This window comes from Aedes albopictus, chromosome 2, assembly GCF_035046485.1.
Source record: "Aedes albopictus strain Foshan chromosome 2, AalbF5, whole genome shotgun sequence".
In the NCBI taxonomy this organism is placed as follows: domain Eukaryota; kingdom Metazoa; phylum Arthropoda; class Insecta; order Diptera; family Culicidae; genus Aedes; species Aedes albopictus.
Genome location: NC_085137.1, coordinates 380,157,034 through 380,175,360, shown reverse-complemented (window position 1 = coordinate 380,175,360; position 18,327 = coordinate 380,157,034). Strand labels below are relative to the sequence as shown.

The window sequence follows — 18,327 nt, the reverse complement described above, 5'->3', positions numbered from 1 at the left end:
AGAAGTATGGTTCGCAATATCTGTAAATCTTTGGATATTTTTATTGTAGCGAATGTTCGCGGAATATAATCTATGCTAATCTCAGAACCTAAGAGCGCAATTCTGAAAACTAAGCAACATTCACTTGGTGATCTAGGTCATCCAAACTATTCTGGGATTAAGACCTACATGCTTTACAAGCTCTACTCTTGTATCTTTTACTTTATCGGTGTAAATCTTTCACGATTATTTCTGTTGTATCCCATAATATAACGAGAATCTCTTTAAGTTGTTATTTATGCATCCACAAATGATCTTCATAGTTTTATGAATTATGGATCTCAAAACCTTAATATCTAAGCACATTTTCATTGGAGCAAATGCTAGCCGAATACAATCTGCGCAATTAAAATAACAAGAGCTTGCGATTGCAATTATCATAACTTTGCTATGTTCACTTGAAGATCTGATCATCCAAACTATTCTGGAATTAAGACGTTTAAAGTCCACAGGTTCTATTCTTGTTTCTCTATATTGCATGTTGCTTTCACAACGCGTCGCCAACTTCCAGTGCGCATCTCAGAATCATTGCGACGAATCAGGTACCATCTTTACTGGTGCTTGTCAACAGGAAATAGGAAAAACGTCGGACTTCCGCTTTCTGATTGGTTGGCGACGGCTCTGGCGATGGTTTCACCTGCGACGGATTCACTCCAAGTCTTCTGCCAAGTTCTTTCTCCAAGAACCCTTCCATGAATTTCTTAAAGAACACCTCGAAATAATCCTTCATGAATCCATCCTGGATCCATCGCGAAATCCTCCAGAAATTTCTCCAGATATTATTCTTGGCAATAATCCATAAATTCCTCCGGAGATTCTTTTAAAGTTCCCCCAGAAATCCCTTCAAAAATTATGTAGGAAATCCCCAAACATAACTTCAGGAATTACACCAAGGATTATCTCGGGATGGCTACCAGAATTTCACCAGGGATTTTTGAGGAAATATTTCAAGAAAAATCTGTAGGACATTCTTAAGAAATTACCTACAGCAATCCCTCCTGGAATTCCCCCAAGCATTTCTCCAGAAATTCTTCCTAAAACTCCTCCAGGGAATTACTCCAAGAATTTCTCCAGGAAATCCTCCAAGAATTCCTCCAGAAGTTCCTCCAAAAAATCCTACATGTGGAGCGGACCTGGTGTGATGGTTAGAACACTTGACTATCACGCCGAGGACCTGGGATCGAATCCCACTCCCGACAAGCTCGCAAAATGTGAGTACTTCCTTCGGAAGGGAAGTAAAGCGTGGGTCCCGAGATGAACTAGCCTAGGGCTAAAAATCTCGTTAATACAGATAGAAAAAAAAATCCTACATGAATTCCTCCAAGACTTTCGCCAAGAATTCCACAAAGAATCCCAGCATGTATCCTCCCAGAATTTCTGCCAATAATTCCTCCAGGAATTTCTCAATAAATTCCTTAAAAATTCTACCAGCAAATCCTACAAGAATTCTACCAAAAAATCTTACAAGAATCGCTGCAGGAATTCATCCATAGGAATTCCTTCAATAATTCTACCATGTATTTCTCCATATATTCTTCTTAAACTTCTGCCACGAATTTCTCAAAGAATCCCTTCACAAGAATTTCTCTAGGATGTCCTCCAAGACTTCTGCCAAGAAATTCTCCAAGCATTCCTTCAGGAATTCCTCCAAGACTTTCTCCAGGAATTCCTCCAAGAATTCCTCCAAGAATTCCTCAAGCAATGCCTCCAAGAATACCTTAAGGAACATCTCCAGAAATTCCTCGAAGAATTCCTCCAGGAACCTGCAGGAAATCTTCCAGAAATTACTCGAGGAATTCCTCTAAGATTTCTCTTAGGCATTTCTCCAGAAATTCCTCCAGAAATTCGTCAAGAAATTTTTCAAGGAATTCCTACAGAAAATACTGCAGGAAATCTTCCAGGAACTTCTTTAAGAATTCTTCGGAAAATTCAGCATAGTTTGGAAAGCCTGGAATATCCCAGAAATGTACCATAAGCATTATAGTTGTGCTCTGAGGCTCCATCAGCAGTATAGCATGATACAGTATGTAGATATCGTAAACCAAACTTAAAAGTGCATTGGAGGCCATTTGTATTTCACGGAATGTCTGACTACCACAATATCAAGTTGCTAGTAGCATTGCGAGGTCTAATGGACGTGACCAAAATTCTTGAACAGAGTGAACACAAATGATGGTAGATCCAGTAGATCTTAAGAAAATGTTGGGTAGTAATACATTACATGTCTTGGATGAGTCAAAACTATTAATGATTAACAAAACGATGGAGCCCATAGTGTTCAACTTCACCTCGCTAGCTCCAACTACCCTTCAGATTACGGTACCCAAAAGTAAACAAAAGTATGGTAACTCTTCTTTATCAAACGCAACATTCCATTGTCCTAACGTTATACGATATTTTTGAATCGAGCAACAACCATTCTCTCCCAAACAGCTGAACCTATCTTTGCGATCCTCACAGCGTGTGTAGCTCTGATAACAATCCCATTCTGATCAAACCTCTTCACCTTTCTTATTTACATGTATATTTCAGGGCGACGTAGACTTTTGTACTAAGACCTAAGCTCGAACTAAGTTGTTGTTCATCGCCCCCCTCTGTCTACTAGGAAGAGATGATAGATCGAAAGTTCAAGACCAATATTTTCTATATATACAAATATTTTCATTATTAATTTATCTCTTTAAGTATAGAGTAAAATAAACAACTGTTAATGGTTACCAACACTACTAAAAAAGGGAACTTAACCACTAACGAGTATTTAGTATTACAATGCCATCTTTTGTTAATTAAATTCACTCGATTAACGGTTACAACTACCACGAGACTAAACCTGCAAGAAACTGACCACTTGCAAATGCAATACCGCCCTTATAAATCGGTTGAGGTTTCTAAACAAAATGGGCCATAGCATGAAACATGCAATAATTAGTGAATACGCTACCTATAGACCGCAATCTAACCCAAACGCTTTCCAAATCTCACCTTTCGACTAACAGCATGACTATTTTCCAACTATTTTCTTCTTCCACTTGTTTGAATATTTTTATTTACTTTTGAAAAACCGTTTGTTTTGGATTGAATTTGTATTGAATATGAGAAACGAGTTGCAATAAAACGCCCCCATTAAACAAGACTACAAACTGCGCTTTCCTTTTCGACGACATACGTTCACTTCTTTTCGGTTCCCTACAAACAAAAACGTTTAATCATATAAACCGCCTGCACCGTGTTTGAATCGTCAACCATCACCAACCAGGACCATCGGGACACTCGGTACCGGCGCAGGTTCTGCAAACGGCCGATGGCGTGTTCAAGGCAGAGTTCGTGCCGCGGGTCGTCGGCGAACACCGGGTCAGCGTTTCCGTCGAGGGTCAACCGACCGTGGGCAGCCCGTATTCGGCGAAGGTAAGTTTATTCAGCTAAAAGAACCTTACAAATGCGTGTTTATGGAGCGGTGAATTCGCAATATGACTTTAATATCCTGGTCATGTAAAATGCTAGAGTTGTTTATTCTCTGTATTACTTTAAATTTTACGGAACACATATACAAATGTGCTATGTTTATAGAACCTTACAAATTTATGGGTTGCTTCATGATGCAAATTAATGTCCAATTGTATGCGAATATTTTCTTTGCGATTGCATCGAACTCAAATAACCAAAAAATGGCAAGTATGCTATATTCAAGTTGACATAGATTTTCAGCTCTTACAATGCCACTTCACTGACTGATCAATTTTATCCGTTAGTAGAATTATTTCAATTAAATGGTATTCTACATTTACAACATCAACATCACTTGCAATAACAATTTCAATGTGTATCATTGACTGTTGAAATTCCTCGTCGTACTTACTTTGACATAACTGGGGGCTAAAAACTGTGTAAAGTGATAATTTTCGCTAGAAATAACGGTATCTTTCGAAAATCTCCAAGTTTCTAGTGAAGCTTCAGGTTATTTTATAGAATAAACTCTGTCTCCGTTACAATGGCAAAGACGGTTAATTTGTCCGAGCAAAATCTAGAATCCCCTTTTTCTTGCATCTCGGTCGCATGATCTTTTGGACAGCCTAGGGTTGAGGTGATTGTGATCCCACGGTAAGTTAGATCTGAGGTTACATTTTTTGTGATGTTACCATCATGATTTAATTTGGAGGTCATACGCTAGGACGCGCTTAGATAAATCTAGCCAAGTTTGTGATATTGCCTCTAGGATTTATTCCGATAAGCTTTACGTGGTCGCTACCATTTGAACCGATCTTTTTTCTCGCCGCAAGCTTTGTTAGAACTCTTAAAAGCACTCAAGACTTTCACATGTAATTAAACTCTTTGAGTTGATATCGTTAAGTTAAATTGTCGTAGTAGAGGAGACCGCTGAAAAACGTGCCCCTAAGGAATGACTCGATCTTTAGCTATGAAACACATATAAATATCCATTCCAGTTTCCGGCATCCTAAAGTTTAATTTTTTCTTCCTTTTTGCTGAAAGCTTTTTATTTAAATAACGTTATATGTTAGATGAAAAGTTATGGTTTTTTGAAAATTTTTAGCACTATGTATGTTTTTAATTTATGGGCTGAAACGTACAGTTCGAACGGTGAAAAAATGCGCCGCCAAATGTAACACGCCAAGAAATAAGTGATTTGACGTTTACTCGACCTTATTCGCTGCCATGCAAACGAATTAATGCACATTTAGAAGGTTCCAATTTTTGGCTTTGCGCTACTGCAGTCATTTCAAACCCTAAAGAACGTTTTTAATTTACGGCAAAAGCAGGCGCACGAAAACGAACAATTTCATTGCATTATTCAGTATGATAAATTAGTTTTACACGCGTCACCGCGGTAAAACGACCCACCTCAATATCTCCCTGATAATATAATTTTTCGCATGTAATGTTTACATTATTTTACATTTTTTATTATTTTTGAGGGCCCATATAGCCGAGGCGGTAAACACACGGGTATTCAGCATGACCATGCTGAGGGTGACGGGTTCGATTCCCGGTCGGTCCAGGATATTTTCGTAAAGGAAATTTCCTTGACTTCCTTGGGCATAGAGTATCTTCGTGCCTGCCACACGATATACGCATGCAAAATGGTCATTGGCAGAGGAAGCTCTCAGTTAATAACTGTGGAAGTGCTCATAGAACACTAAGCTGAGAAGCAGGCTTTGTCCCAATGAGGACGTTACGGAACAAAGTTGCAAAACTTGAAATGACAATCTCTTTGTTTACTCGCAAAATTCATGATATGCGCGTAAAAAAGTCGTTTTTACACTTAACGCGTATTTTATGGCCCAAAATCGCGAGTACTCTTGGGACAAGATGCGCCGGCCTTCGCCGTTACTTTGAATTATGACGTTTGCGTTTAGCGTTTGCGTTGGCGTTTGAATTATGACTGCAGTAACAACATAGACTAATTTCAAGACCTCGATGTATCAAAGAAAACCGTAAATGTTGTGAATCCAGTCCGGTACTCAATCATATTCATTACCGTGTATTTTTTTCCGTGTAAATTATATTTAGCGTGTTACACCATAAAGGACCATATATAAATTACGTAATCAGGTACCGAGGATTGTTCACAATCTGTGAACTTGATTGCAGAAAAAATCACGGCCAAGACGCTGCTGGTATCACAGAGACGAAAGTCAGAACCTTTCAAATGTGCATTAATTGCGTTATTAGCTGCCGTACGAACGTCGAGTAAACGCCGTGATGCATGCAACACCAAAATCACGTTTTTTTTGCCTTTCTCGTACACCAAGGTGTACCGAAAGGCTATATGTTCACTCCAAAAACGAAAATTTGATAGAGCCTCCGGAGGGGTCAAGTCTTATATACCAATCGACTCGGCTCGACGAAATGAGGTGATGTCTGTGTGTGTGTATGTGTGTGTGTGTGTGTGTGTATGTGTGTGTGTGTATGTGTGTGTACAAAAAAACTCACATCACTTTTTGGCAGTAAACCTCATCCGATTTCAATGACCGACGGTTCATTCGACGCGGAATCTGGTCCCATTGTTTCCTATTGAAAATGGTTCGGATCGGTTCAGCCGTTCCGGAGATATGGCCATTTAGGTGTTCCGGAACGGTACCCCAAGAATGGACCAGATATGAAAATGCATCAAACCTCTGCATGAGACACATCAAACCACGGCATTTTCGATAACCTGATGAGCGGTAAGCAGGAAAATAGTCTCAAACCATATCTGAACCGGTAGTGTTCCCGAACCGGTTCTGGGCGTCCCGCTGTAAGTGGCCAAATATACAATTGTACCCAACCCATGCAAGCGACACATCAAACCACGGAATTTTAGATGACCTGATGGACAATGAGCAGGAAAATCATCTCAGACCATATCTGAACCGGTAGTGTTCAGGAACCGGTTCTAGGTGTCCCGCTGGAAGTGGCCAAATATACAAGTGAACCTAACTAAGCCAATAAAATTCAATTATCATAAAGTCATGCGGTTATTAAACCTAGAAAGTTTTTACAGTTGTCACGGGAAGGAGTGTACATAAATCTAGATTCGTTTTGGTAAGTGATGCAATCTATGTAACCGGGAGCATACACATAAAAATATACACATAATTGTGCCACATCACCGTTTGGAACACCGCTGAATTCAAATAATTGAATCGAGGATTCACAGAGCTGCTGTGAACGCCATGTTCTGCATTAGAATTTTTGAACGATTCTTGAAGGACTGGATCAGCGGTGCAGCAAATCGGTTGTTTTGCAATGCAAATTTCTTATCGCCAAAATCTCGGCCACAATCTAATTCATATAGAAATCGGAAAACGCTTGATGTTGGTCTTGTGGTAGTTTTGTCGTTACACACTTTGGACGGAACGCTTCTTCATATTCTTTCATAAGTTGACAAGTTTTTTGTTCAAGCTCTAGATTTGATAAATTTAAATTAGTAATAAATAAATCTTAACTGCAAAGATGAACCTACCGTTATCCGGATACTGTTCTCATAACATAGTGAATAACGATTCATGATTTATGATAGACCGAATCATCTTGTACTTCCCGCACCATCTCGTAGGTGCCCAGAGAGGTGGTTACGAGAGTTTGTGGTAATCAAAAAGCTTCGAATTTGATCTTTCTGACGCTTTTTGAGAACTCCGTCACAGTTTTGATATTGGCATCCGAATTTTATACAACGTCATTCCGAGCAAGCTGGAGAGTGTGAGATGCACTTACTTCTAACAAATAAATAATTACTTGCTAGAAGTACGTCACAATCACTTGTGCGCAACAGAAACCTGCGCTGCCGTGACTGCTGTTGATTGCAACTTTTTTTGCTGCAGCTATCATGTTGGTATGAGGCGTTTCAGGGGGTTTCCGGAGATCGCCGGTGGATTAAGGATGATTTAGTGGTTTTAAGAGGTGTTTTAACGTTTTAGGGGATTTCAGGTACGCCTCTGGAGATCCCAAAATTGCTTTGAAACGCCCCTCAATCATCTAAAAACGTTTTTGAAAAGGTTTTAAATCTTATAAAATAAATCTCAAACCCCTGAAATCGCCCTAGAATACCTTAAGCGTATCAGAAACTAGCTGAAATTTTGAATATAAAACTTCTTCCATGGATCACCAAAAACATCCCTGAGGCCCCCTTCCTTGCAGACTCGATTGAACATCCAGGATACCCCCTTCGCGGCTATCTCAAACACTCCGCAACAAACATTTTTGCAGTACAAGAGTGGAACAAACCACTCTTAATCAAACCTAAGCTTAAGCTTAAGAGACTGTTATTCAGCAAGTTTTGTTTCTTGGGCAGAACCATTTTTTTTTCTCGAGAACTAAGTTCTCGCATTTGAAGTATTTACTTAATTTATTGCACAATATTCTCTCTTTTTCTGTCCTCTTTTAATTTATTTATTCACCTCTAGTCGATGGCATTAAAAGAAGTTCCAGGTGAATATTAAAGGTAGAACACTGGGGTAGTCTTGGAAAAAATCTCTGAGGGAATTCTCAGGATGATCATACATAGTGAGAAGTCTTGAAAACAACTACGAAGAAAAGCCCAATAAAACCAACAGAAAGAAATCACGAGAAGAACTACGTGAGTTGCTGGGGCCCGTGGCGAGGAAGAAAATAGTACATGTTCGAAAGCTTTTTATCCATACCAGCCATATAGTAAACTCTATGGACTTTACTTCTGAGTAGTTTTTATTCAAACGTGAGCTTTGTTGTTTCTCCCGCTACCTTGGTCCTCCATGGCTGTGCTTTCCATACCATTCAAATGCTCATCGAAACGCTGCTTCTACCTTTCAATCACCTCACGCCCGTCCGTCAGGAGGCTTTCGTCCTTAGTCCTGCATATTTCGGTTCGCAGTACGAAGCCGTTGCGAGATGTGTTGAGCTTATGGTAGATCTTCCGTGTTTCTTGGGAACGGCACAACAGTTCTATTTTTTCGCCCTTCGCTTCTTGCAGGTGCCGCTTTTTCTTCCGAAAGGAGCGAGTCTGCTGTTTCCATTTCTGTTTGTAAATTTCCACGTTTGTAAATTTCCAGGTTCCTTGCTGCAGCATTATCGCTCGAGCTGCGTTATTTTCTTCGAAAGCCGCTCTGCGCTTTTTGTCGAACCGTTCATTCCGTCGACTTCGTCCCACGTAGCCGATGGTGCTCTCGACTCGACTGAGTCGTTAATGGCGGCTTTTATTGCACTCCAGCAGTCCTCTAGAAGGGCCACGTCAAGCTTGCCCTCGTCTGGTAACGTTGCCTCGAAATTCTGCGCTTATGCTGAGGCGACATCCGGTTGCTTCAGTCGCTCTAGGTTGTACCGTGGCGTTCGCCGGTACCGTACATTATTGATGACGAAAAGTTTTAGACGCAGTTTGACCATCGCCAGTCGAGTCGATGTAGCTAAGTATCATGATAGGTTCTAGAACCGTCCATTAATCAGAACGTGGTCGACTTGAGATTCCGTCTGCTGTAGTGATCTCCTGGGAGACTGTACAGAAAAAAGGTTTCCTATGATGATCTTGACGTCTTGGACGACAGTTCGAGCCCGTGTGTGTTGCCGTAGCTCTGGTAGATGGTATGATTACCTCTAAACGATCGCACCATGAAACCTGTTCATCACATCTACTGCAGCAAGAAAATTCCGAACCTGTGGTAGTTCAGTTAATCGGCGATGCGGTTGCTCCCGATAAAGTTAAGAAAAAGGAAGCTTTTCGTACCGTAATCTGGGGTCAAATTGATCGTTTGAAAACTATTTTTTCGGACAACATTAGTAGCAGTTCAAATATTGCCAGCAGAATTTCTGAAAAATCAGTTCTGCCATGAAACTACGTGGCAGAGTTTTATCCAACGAATTAAAACTTGAAGTTTAATAACTTCAGAAATTGAATCAGCACGCAATTGATCATCGGTAAGAATAGAAAATTTCTTTCTAGGCTTAATTTTGAGTTTTCTAAATCCGAAAAACGTGTCAACGTGTTTTTTTTCTTATAATTTTCAAAGTTCCACTGTAATATATATAGGGCCATCAAATCTGAGCCATTAAATGCTTACACTTTTCTTCCACATCAACAAAATGCATTAGATTGAATACCTACATAAATATGTATATCCAATCATCAATCAAAGTCCAACTATCTGGCTCCACCTGTCCACGTCTATAAATCCCACATCACCGAAGAGTGACTTGTGGCCGTGTGGTCAGCATACTAATCAGCTAAATTGTGGGTTTGCACAACTACGCCTTCCAATATAGAACCGAGTGCTTTCTCGCATCACAACTATGCCAGTAGCGAGTAGCCACTCCAGTCACAGTGCATACCATTTCTTCAATGAAACAACTCTCTCACAAGTACGATGTGAGCGTAGGTGGTATGTGACAGAGACGTTGTTGGGAAAAGTGTGATGCATCGACAGGCGAGAATGTGTCAGTTTGCATTGTCGAAAAACAAACACAAGTGGCACCACATCTAACGGAAACGCACGGCTGTCGATCAACAGCTTGGTCAATCTGCGGTTTTCGTGGTTTGGCCCAGGGTTGCACTGACTGAACGACACACTCTACATATCAGATTTGCGCCGCTTCAGACCGTCTATTAAACTACGCTCCTGGTTGACAGCGAGCGCGCGCGCTCTAAAACCACATTATAATTACCGTTAATTGTCATCGCCACCTCTAAGGTGGCATGGTGGCATACCGTGGTGCCCCCAACTCATGACACCCGAGCTGAACCACACGACCCCTTCGCTCAAGCTAATAATTCGTTGACTGCTTCATTTCTTTCCACGCACCGTTCGCTGCAACACCGAATCTTCAACGCCACTTGAACACATCATCGCAATTGCACGGCCGAACGAAATGCGGAAACGAACCAAAACCAACACCACGGTGAAGGTCTACGACGTTACGGCGATCAAGGTCAAGAACGTCAACAATGGAACCGTGGGGAAGCCGGTCGTCTTCTTGGGTGAGTCACTTCAGTCAGTGTAGTTAACATATGAATCGTCCCACTGACCTAATTTTTGTTTTCAGTTGAAACATCCCAAGCAGGACCGGGAAATCTGGAGGTGACGGTGAACGGTGGACGAGTTCCAACTTCGGCTCAAGCTCAAGGTCAGCATACGTACGCGATCAGTTTCACTCCGCGGGAAGCTCAGAACCACACCGTCGAGTTGCGCTTCAATGGGCAGGATGTACCGGGAAGTCCTTTCACGTGCAAGGTTTGTTGATCGATGAGGGGTGAATGACGAACCTAGTTGATTGTAACACTTTGTGCTGTTTGCAGGTATCTCCGGCAGCGCGTATCGTCACCAGTGATCTGATGGACAAGGTAAGTGTGGGACATGTGTTCGATTTTCTGGTTGAGTCGGACATATCTCCGGTCGTGGAAGTTCTTGGTCCTGCCCGACGTGCAGTTCGTGCCGACGTGATTCCAGTTCCCGGTGCTTATCGGGTGAAGTTTGAACCCATCGAGGTTGGTGATCATTCGGTTGAAGTTCGCTTGCCAGGCAGTGGTCACGTGGAAGGAAGTCCGTTCTTGTTGAAGGCTTACTCGGCAGAAAAAGTGGTCGTGACGGACATCAGACCTGGAGTCGTTGGAAAGAGTGTCAGCTTCGGGATCAATGCAAGCCAAGCTGGAGCTGGAAACTTGGAGATCATTGTCGCGGTTGGAGGAAAGAATGTACCGAACTTTGTCCAGTCGGAAGGTAACGCGAGATTCAAGGTAAACTTCAAACCCACCGAGGCCGCAACGCATTCGTTGTCGGTCAGATTCAATGGATATCCAGTTCCTGGATCGCCGTTTGCTTGTCATGTTACACATGCTCCAGTGTCGCTGTCGAAGGCGATCGCTACCGGAGAATGTCTGCGACAAGCTCCGGTCAAATGCGAGAACATCTTTGAGCTGGAAGGCTTCGACGGCATAGATCCTCAAGTGTTGATCACTTCTCCGTCTGGTGATACGGTTTCAAGCAGAGTATCTTTCCGAGATGACATTCACTTCGTCTCTTTCGTGCCGACTTCGGTCGGTAGACATTTGATCAGCGTCACAGCCAATGATCAACACATCAATGGATCGCCGTTTTCTTGCAATGTATTCGACGTTTCTCGAGTTGCTATCAGCGGACTTGATCATCATAACACTTTGGCTTCATTGGGAGTTCCACTTACCTTCAGTGTTGATGCTGCCGGAGCAGGCGAAGGAACTCTTGAACTGGTTGTGTCAACTGCAACCAGCACCGTGAAGGCAGAAGTAACTGCTTGTGCAAGAGGATTGTACGACGTTACCTTTGTACCGCAAACCTGCGAGCCCCACTTTGTCAACATCACATTCAACGATCTTCCAGTTGATGGAAGTCCCTTCCGCTGCGAGGTTCAGCAAAATACACAAAACGTCCAGGTTGGAAATAGTACTTTCATCGAGTTGGTCGGTGAAGACCAGACCGTGGAGATCTACGACCCAGAGAACAAGATGGTTCCGTTCACTCTATCCAGGAAGTCTGCCGAGTTCAAAGCCACCAAAATCGGAAGCTACATCGTCCGTTACGTCGACCAGGAAACCCGTTCTTTCATCGCCGCAAGGACGATCAATGTGTTCGATCCTTCGATGGTGAAGATCGTAGAGGTCGGGGAAGCTTACTGCCATAAACCGGCATCCCTGGCGGTGTCGATCTTGGATGCTGGACAGGGTACGCTTACTTCGGTGGTTCGTTGCGGAGGCCTTGAAGTACCACACTCGATCCGAGGACCCACCAAGAACGGAACTTGGGAGATTGTGTACCATCCAACGCGAGTTGCTCCCCACAAGATTATGATCCTGTACAACCAGGTTCCGATCGCTAGCAAACCGATCGAGATTAATGTGTTGGCTCCAGCTATGAGCAAGGAGGTAAGTGACGCATCTACTCGGATCTGAGGTAGTTTACTCACAGGTGATCTCAAATTTCAGATTACCGTCAACGGGCTGGGACTGTACCAGGCCCGTGTCACCAAAACCACCTCGTTTGCCATCGATACCGTTGGTCATCCGGCACGGGAGTTTGACGTGGTCGTTTCTGGCCCGGGAGGTCAAGCTCTGCCGGTGCGCTGCTACCAGACCAAGGGAGGCCATCTGCAGGCGGAGTTCACAGTGCAGAAGGTTGGGCAATGCTTGATTGGTAAGTGTTTTGAGGTCGTATTTGTGAGTTTTATTTTACTTTTTGGAAAGCCGTGAATGATCCCAAGTAACCATAAGTTCGGATAAGAGGGTATTTCCTTTGAAGTAAGCATCGGTTATGGGTTAAAGGCTTGAAGGAGATAAATGGAGCATATGATTTCTATAATATCCAAGAATATCCAAGAACTTCCTCGAGTATAGGTCATCGGATCTACAAGTTTAGCTAGTGATAATTTGAAGCACTGGACAAACTTCATGCTTACATCGTCTCTTGCAATAATATTCAGTCAAATGGTAAGCTCAAGTACTTCCACGTATACATGTATGAACCATCAAATCTCCAAGTGTAACTAATGATGTCTCGTTGTTTAACGAATATGGTTTGTACTCGCATAGGATCACACATATATATTTTGAAATTTTCTCATAGAACCCCTGTGAAACTCTCTGGAACCCCCTTTCTTTCCTCAAACTTCTTAAAAACACACCGAAATTTCGGAAAATGCTCTGCAACGCCTTGAAACGCAATACAGCCCCTCTGAGAATAGCAATACAGCCCCTCTGAAGCTTCCTTGATGTTCCATGAAACCCCTTGAAACCTCCTAAAACTCGTTGCTTCCTCTCTTAACACATAATGAAAGCTCTTGAAATTCTTTTTAAAGCTTTATTAGGGCCTGAAAACCCTGAGATGATGATGATGATGATTGTGTACCCACCATCAGCGCAAGGATTACCTATGGCTGCAGAGTCATACCGGAAAGGAATGATCTACCTGATGGTTTGGTGTAGCAGGGTAAGCTAAATTCTCTGGAAACCTTTGGAAGACAACACGATGGTTGTTATCTCGTGACAAAGTCTGGCCACCCCACGAACATTTGCCCAGAAACCAGATCATTTAGCTTCCTTAGGCTACCCCTCCCAAAATCCCATATATCATGTAATTTAAATATAATTAATTATATAGTTGACCAATTACCTGATATTACCTGAAATAATAGATATTATTAGGATATATAATTGATCTACATTACAATTACAACTTTATTTACCTGAACAGCGCTGAAACAAATAGTTATTATATTAAAGTTATAGTTTAAATCAAGCAATAACACTGAAACAATAGGAGTATTAGTAGTGAAAATACAAAAATAAAACAAAACACAAAAAGTAAACCAAATTTTGATCTTGTAATTTTCTTGCATTTAAATTAACCGATCTGGAGAATTACGAAATCAAAATTTGTTATGGTAGATCTTACACCGTAACGCACCATTAGAAGGTGATCTACCCACGTTACGGGTTAGGGGGCCTGAAAACCCTGAGAACCCTCAAACCCTTTCATAGCACTCCATAAATTTCTTTGGATGATCTCTGACACCTTTGAACCTCCCGGAATCCTTTGAAACCCACTGGATTCCATGAAATCCCTCTCCATGAATGCTATTAAACGCATTGAACCCCATTTTAAACCACCCTTGAACTTCCCGAAACACTACGACGCCCCCCCCCCCAAAAAGGCCTACGATTCTTCTTAATTTCCTTGGCTCTTTGAAATCCACTTAATTCCATGAAACTTCATGGAATCCCTCTCCATGGATGCCATGAAGCGCATTGAATCATCTTTTAAAGCACCCTTATACTCCCCGAAATCCTACGGCGCCCTCGAAAAGGCCTAAGATACTCTCTTAAGTCCCCTTCCACATCTCTCTAAAATTCTCCTGAAACTTTCGGAGGCTCCATGAAACTTCCTGAAATCTGAAACTGTCTCAAATCCCTGACATAGAACTTCGTTGATACACTTCTGAAACCACTCTCAAACTTCCTGAATTTCTTGTAGATCCCTCTGAAACCCCATATTACGCCAAGTAATGCTTTGATGATCCTCTTCACCCTCCCTGAAACCTCCGGAGATTTACGAAACGCCTCTGCAGTCTACTAAAATCTTCCCGGAGACTCGCGAAGCTCCCCACTCCAAGAAAGCCTCCTGAAACCACTATGAAGTCTCCTTGAAAGACTTTGAAACTTCTAAAAATGCTCTGAAACGCTTTGAATCTCAGTGAAGCCCCCTGAGTTTTTCGAGAGCATCTCTAAAGCCTCCCTGATGGTCTCTGAAACCCACTAAAATCTTCTGAAATGCTATTGATCTTCTCTTAACCCCTTCACCCGCCCTATAACCATAGAAATTACCCTTCAATGCCTTGAAACTCCTTTCAAACTCCTCAAATCATTTGAAACCTCCTGAAACGCCCTGAAACGTCCTGAAATCCATGTGAAACACTCCAGAGCTTTCCATGAATGCCCTCTGAAGCACTCCAAATACTCCTGAAGCTGTCTGAAATTCCTGCAAATCTTCATAAGTGCCTTCAAACGGCATGAAGTACCTTTAAAACCCCCCCTAAGCCCATTATGGCCCTCTGAATTCCCTCTTCAATTTTACTGAAACTCCATGAAACTTCCTGAAATGCCCTTAAATCAGTATGATACTCTCTAAGATGCCTCTGAAGCTCCTTGGAAGTTAGAAGCTACCGGGTTAAAAGCCCTTTTATAAACAGAACTATTGGTTACTTATGCTCATTTTCTCTGAAACTTACAATCAACTTGTCATTCATCATCCATTTCCTACCCAACAGACGTTCTCCATCAATCGAAACCTTTGCCGGGAAGTCCGTACACCTGTGAGTCGTACGATCCGTCCAAGATCCACCTGCAGAAAGTGCCCAAGATGAACCTCTGCACAAACTCACCGATCACCTGGAATGGTAAGTATCCAAAACGAAAAGCCGAACTCCCATACGGTCATTAACCGCGCAACCTCTCCCCCGACAGTGGAATCCGAAGCGGCTGGTGTTGCAGAAATCGAAGTCACCGTTCTGTCGCCGACCGGACAAAACGTCCCCGTCCAGTTGACCCAACAGGAAGACTACGTCCATCAGGTTGAATTCTTGCCACTGACTGCCGGTCACTACAAGGCCACCGTCATGTACGGAGGAGAGAGCGTGCCGGGCTCGCCGATTACCTTTGCCGTCCAAGCCGTCGGCGGCAAAACCGATAGCCATGCGTCCGGAAATGGCTTGGAAGTGGCACACCGTGGCAAGGAGACCTCGTTTGTGGTGTTCTGCCCAACGATGCCGAACGTGCAGATCGAGCGATGCGACGAACAAGCGGAACGAATCGAACCGAAGATCAAGAACTTGGGTAACAACGAGTGGAAGATATTCTACACTATTTTGACGGTTGGAGAGTACGAGATCAGAGCCAGCTGTACCAACCGAGGTCCTTTGCCAGGGTCGCCGTGGACTATTGCTTGCCTGGATCCAGCTAAGGTTACTCCGATTGGAGGCTGGGGAAGTCTGCTGGATAATAATGGTAAGCTACTCTTGCCGGCAAAGATTGCATTCGACACCAGTATGGCGGGACCAGGTGAGCTGACCTGCTACGTAGACAGTACCGAGGTGAACGTTGAAAAGCAAAGCAATGGACGATGCATACTCTACTTATCCGACGAAGAATTGTCTAAGGGAGAACATAGCTTTGACCTAACTTGGTCTGGACTACCCATCTCCCAGAGTCCTGGATACGTATTCGTCACAGGTAATTCGTCCGCTGCCGACAAAGTCGTGCTCACGGGTAGGGGTCTCACGTCTGCGCAAGTGGGTGAGATATCCCATTTTACAATCGATGCTTCGGAGGCATTATCCGGCAAACCTGAAGTACACATGGAATTCGAGGATGGTGAAAACCTACCAGTAACTCTCCTGCAGCCAAGACCGAACGAGTTGATCTGGCTAGCATCGTACAATCCTCACAAGTCCACCGGAGGACCCCTGAGTCTCTCCGTCGAATGGAACGGCCGACTCATCAAGGGATGTCCTCTGACCATCTCCGTGGGCCCGGCTGTAGATGCAGCGAAGGTCCTCTGTTCCGGTGAAGGTCTTCGAAACGGCGTTGTTGGACGGGACATAAAATCCTGGATAGACACGAGACGTGCAGGCCCCGGAGAGCTGACCGCTCACTGTGCTGGCCCGAGGAAAGTCGCTTACTGTGAACTGTACGACCACGGAGATGCCACGTTTACGTTGAACGTCAAACCTCAGGAACCGGGACGGCACACACTGACGATCAAGTACGGAGGTCAGCATGTTCCTGGATCGCCATTCACGCTACGAGTTGCAGGAGCTCCCGACGCCAGTAAGGTTCGCGTCTACGGCCCTGGAATCGAACACGGTGTGCTGGCGACGTTCCAATCGAGGTTCATCGTTGATACCCGAGGTGCCGGAGCAGGTCAGCTGACAGTGCGGGTACGTGGTCCCAAGGGTGCGTTCAGAGTCGAGATGCAACGCGAAAGCCAGAAGGATAGAACCATTCTCTGCAAGGTGAGGACTTGGGATTCAAGAATCGACCATAAATCTAATGTCTTTATTTTCAGTACGATCCAACGGAACCGGGCGACTATCGGGTGGAGGTCAAGTGGGCTGGCGAGTTGGTGCCAGGGTCACCGTTCCCAGTGTTGATCTTCGACACGCAGGAGGAGCTCAAACGATTCTTGCACGGCAATTAGCATCACCCTTCTGAGTATTGTTTATTTGATTAAGCCAAGTTTACCTAACACGTAAGATGTTGACTAATTTATGCTAATTAAAAACAGAGAAAGTTTACAAATGCGTTACAAAATTATAACGAATAACAAAAGAAAAGATCATTCTATATTTACATGTTTTGTTGGAAAACTTTCATTTGAGAAACAGTGACCCGATTTGAATTACTGTATTTATAACGTGGTAACGAATAAAACGTTCGAATAATAAAATCACTAGAGTTAGTTCAATTAATGAGAAATATTCATTTACGCTTCTAGTTCTTTCCATCCCTTAGACAAGTGACCACGATATAAAATTTCGGACGTCTTAATGTGTCATAAGGGACAAAACTAGGCAAATATTGATGACGTAATTGATGGCATGGTCCCTAAACGGAATTTCATTCCCCATGTAACTCACCCAAAAAGTTTTGAGTTCCTCCGAAAATATAATAAATCGTTCCTGTTTTCTCTGGAAACTTTTTTCCTCCATGCTTCATCCACCGCAACCGAAGCCAAACCATTGCACCGCACAAAACCCCGCTGCTTTTCGGGTCATTTCCACCATCGTAAGCCACCTCTTAAACAGCATAAATCCACTGCCAAGCTGCTGTTGGAGAGTTGTTACTGTTTTTCAAGGCTTGATCCAGAAAAGCACTTTTGTAACCTCGCTGGCGCACGGCACACTAACGACTTCCCCCGTGCCTAGTTGGAGTCCTATAGCACCATCTCTTTTCTCTACGGATACGAGGTCAGGAAAATACAGTTTTAAAGCTTTGCCTCTTCATCAACCGCAAAGTGGCACACAAGTGAATTGCTGTCACCAAAAACCTCCTGGGCGGATGCCTGGGGGGTTGCATGCTTGCGGAGATGCAGGGAGGAAAAAGAAATCCCAAAGCCAACAGCAGATAAATCTTTTTACGCTTTGCATCACTGGCTTGCCACATACAGGATTCAACTGGAATGAACTATAAATACTTACATAGAATCGTAGATGTACGTCTGCCGTTGCATTTTTTTTTGTTATCGAAAGGGTACAAGTTTTGATTCCTTTTTTTTTGCGCTGTTTTTGGCAAATGGAATG

At 43.2% G+C, this 18,327-nt stretch overlaps 1 protein-coding gene across 8 annotated transcripts in view; it reads left to right on the top strand.

Moving 5' to 3' along the window:
- LOC109415818 (filamin-B) overlaps positions 1-17,478 on the top strand; it is a 198,509-nt gene extending 181,031 nt beyond the window's left edge. For 4 of the 8 annotated variants that reach the window (XM_029869281.2, XM_029869284.2, XM_029869282.2 and 1 more), the window contains 8 exons: positions 3,296-3,444; positions 10,408-10,480; positions 10,546-10,733; positions 10,799-12,400; positions 12,461-12,668; positions 15,298-15,426; positions 15,494-17,040; positions 17,094-17,474. In XM_029869281.2, the coding sequence (XP_029725141.2) occupies positions 3,296-3,444; positions 10,408-10,480; positions 10,546-10,733; positions 10,799-12,400; positions 12,461-12,668; positions 15,298-15,426; positions 15,494-17,040; positions 17,094-17,225 (4,028 nt within the window). In that variant the 3' untranslated portion in view covers positions 17,226-17,474. Of the gene's footprint in view, positions 1-2,571; positions 3,180-3,295; positions 3,445-10,407; positions 10,481-10,545; positions 10,734-10,798; positions 12,401-12,460; positions 12,669-15,297; positions 15,427-15,493; positions 17,041-17,093 lie in introns of those variants that run through there. The other 4 variants (XM_029869278.2, XM_062853062.1, XM_029869279.2 and 1 more) reach the window with 2 other exon arrangements.
- The last annotated feature ends 849 nt before the right edge of the window (positions 17,479-18,327 follow it).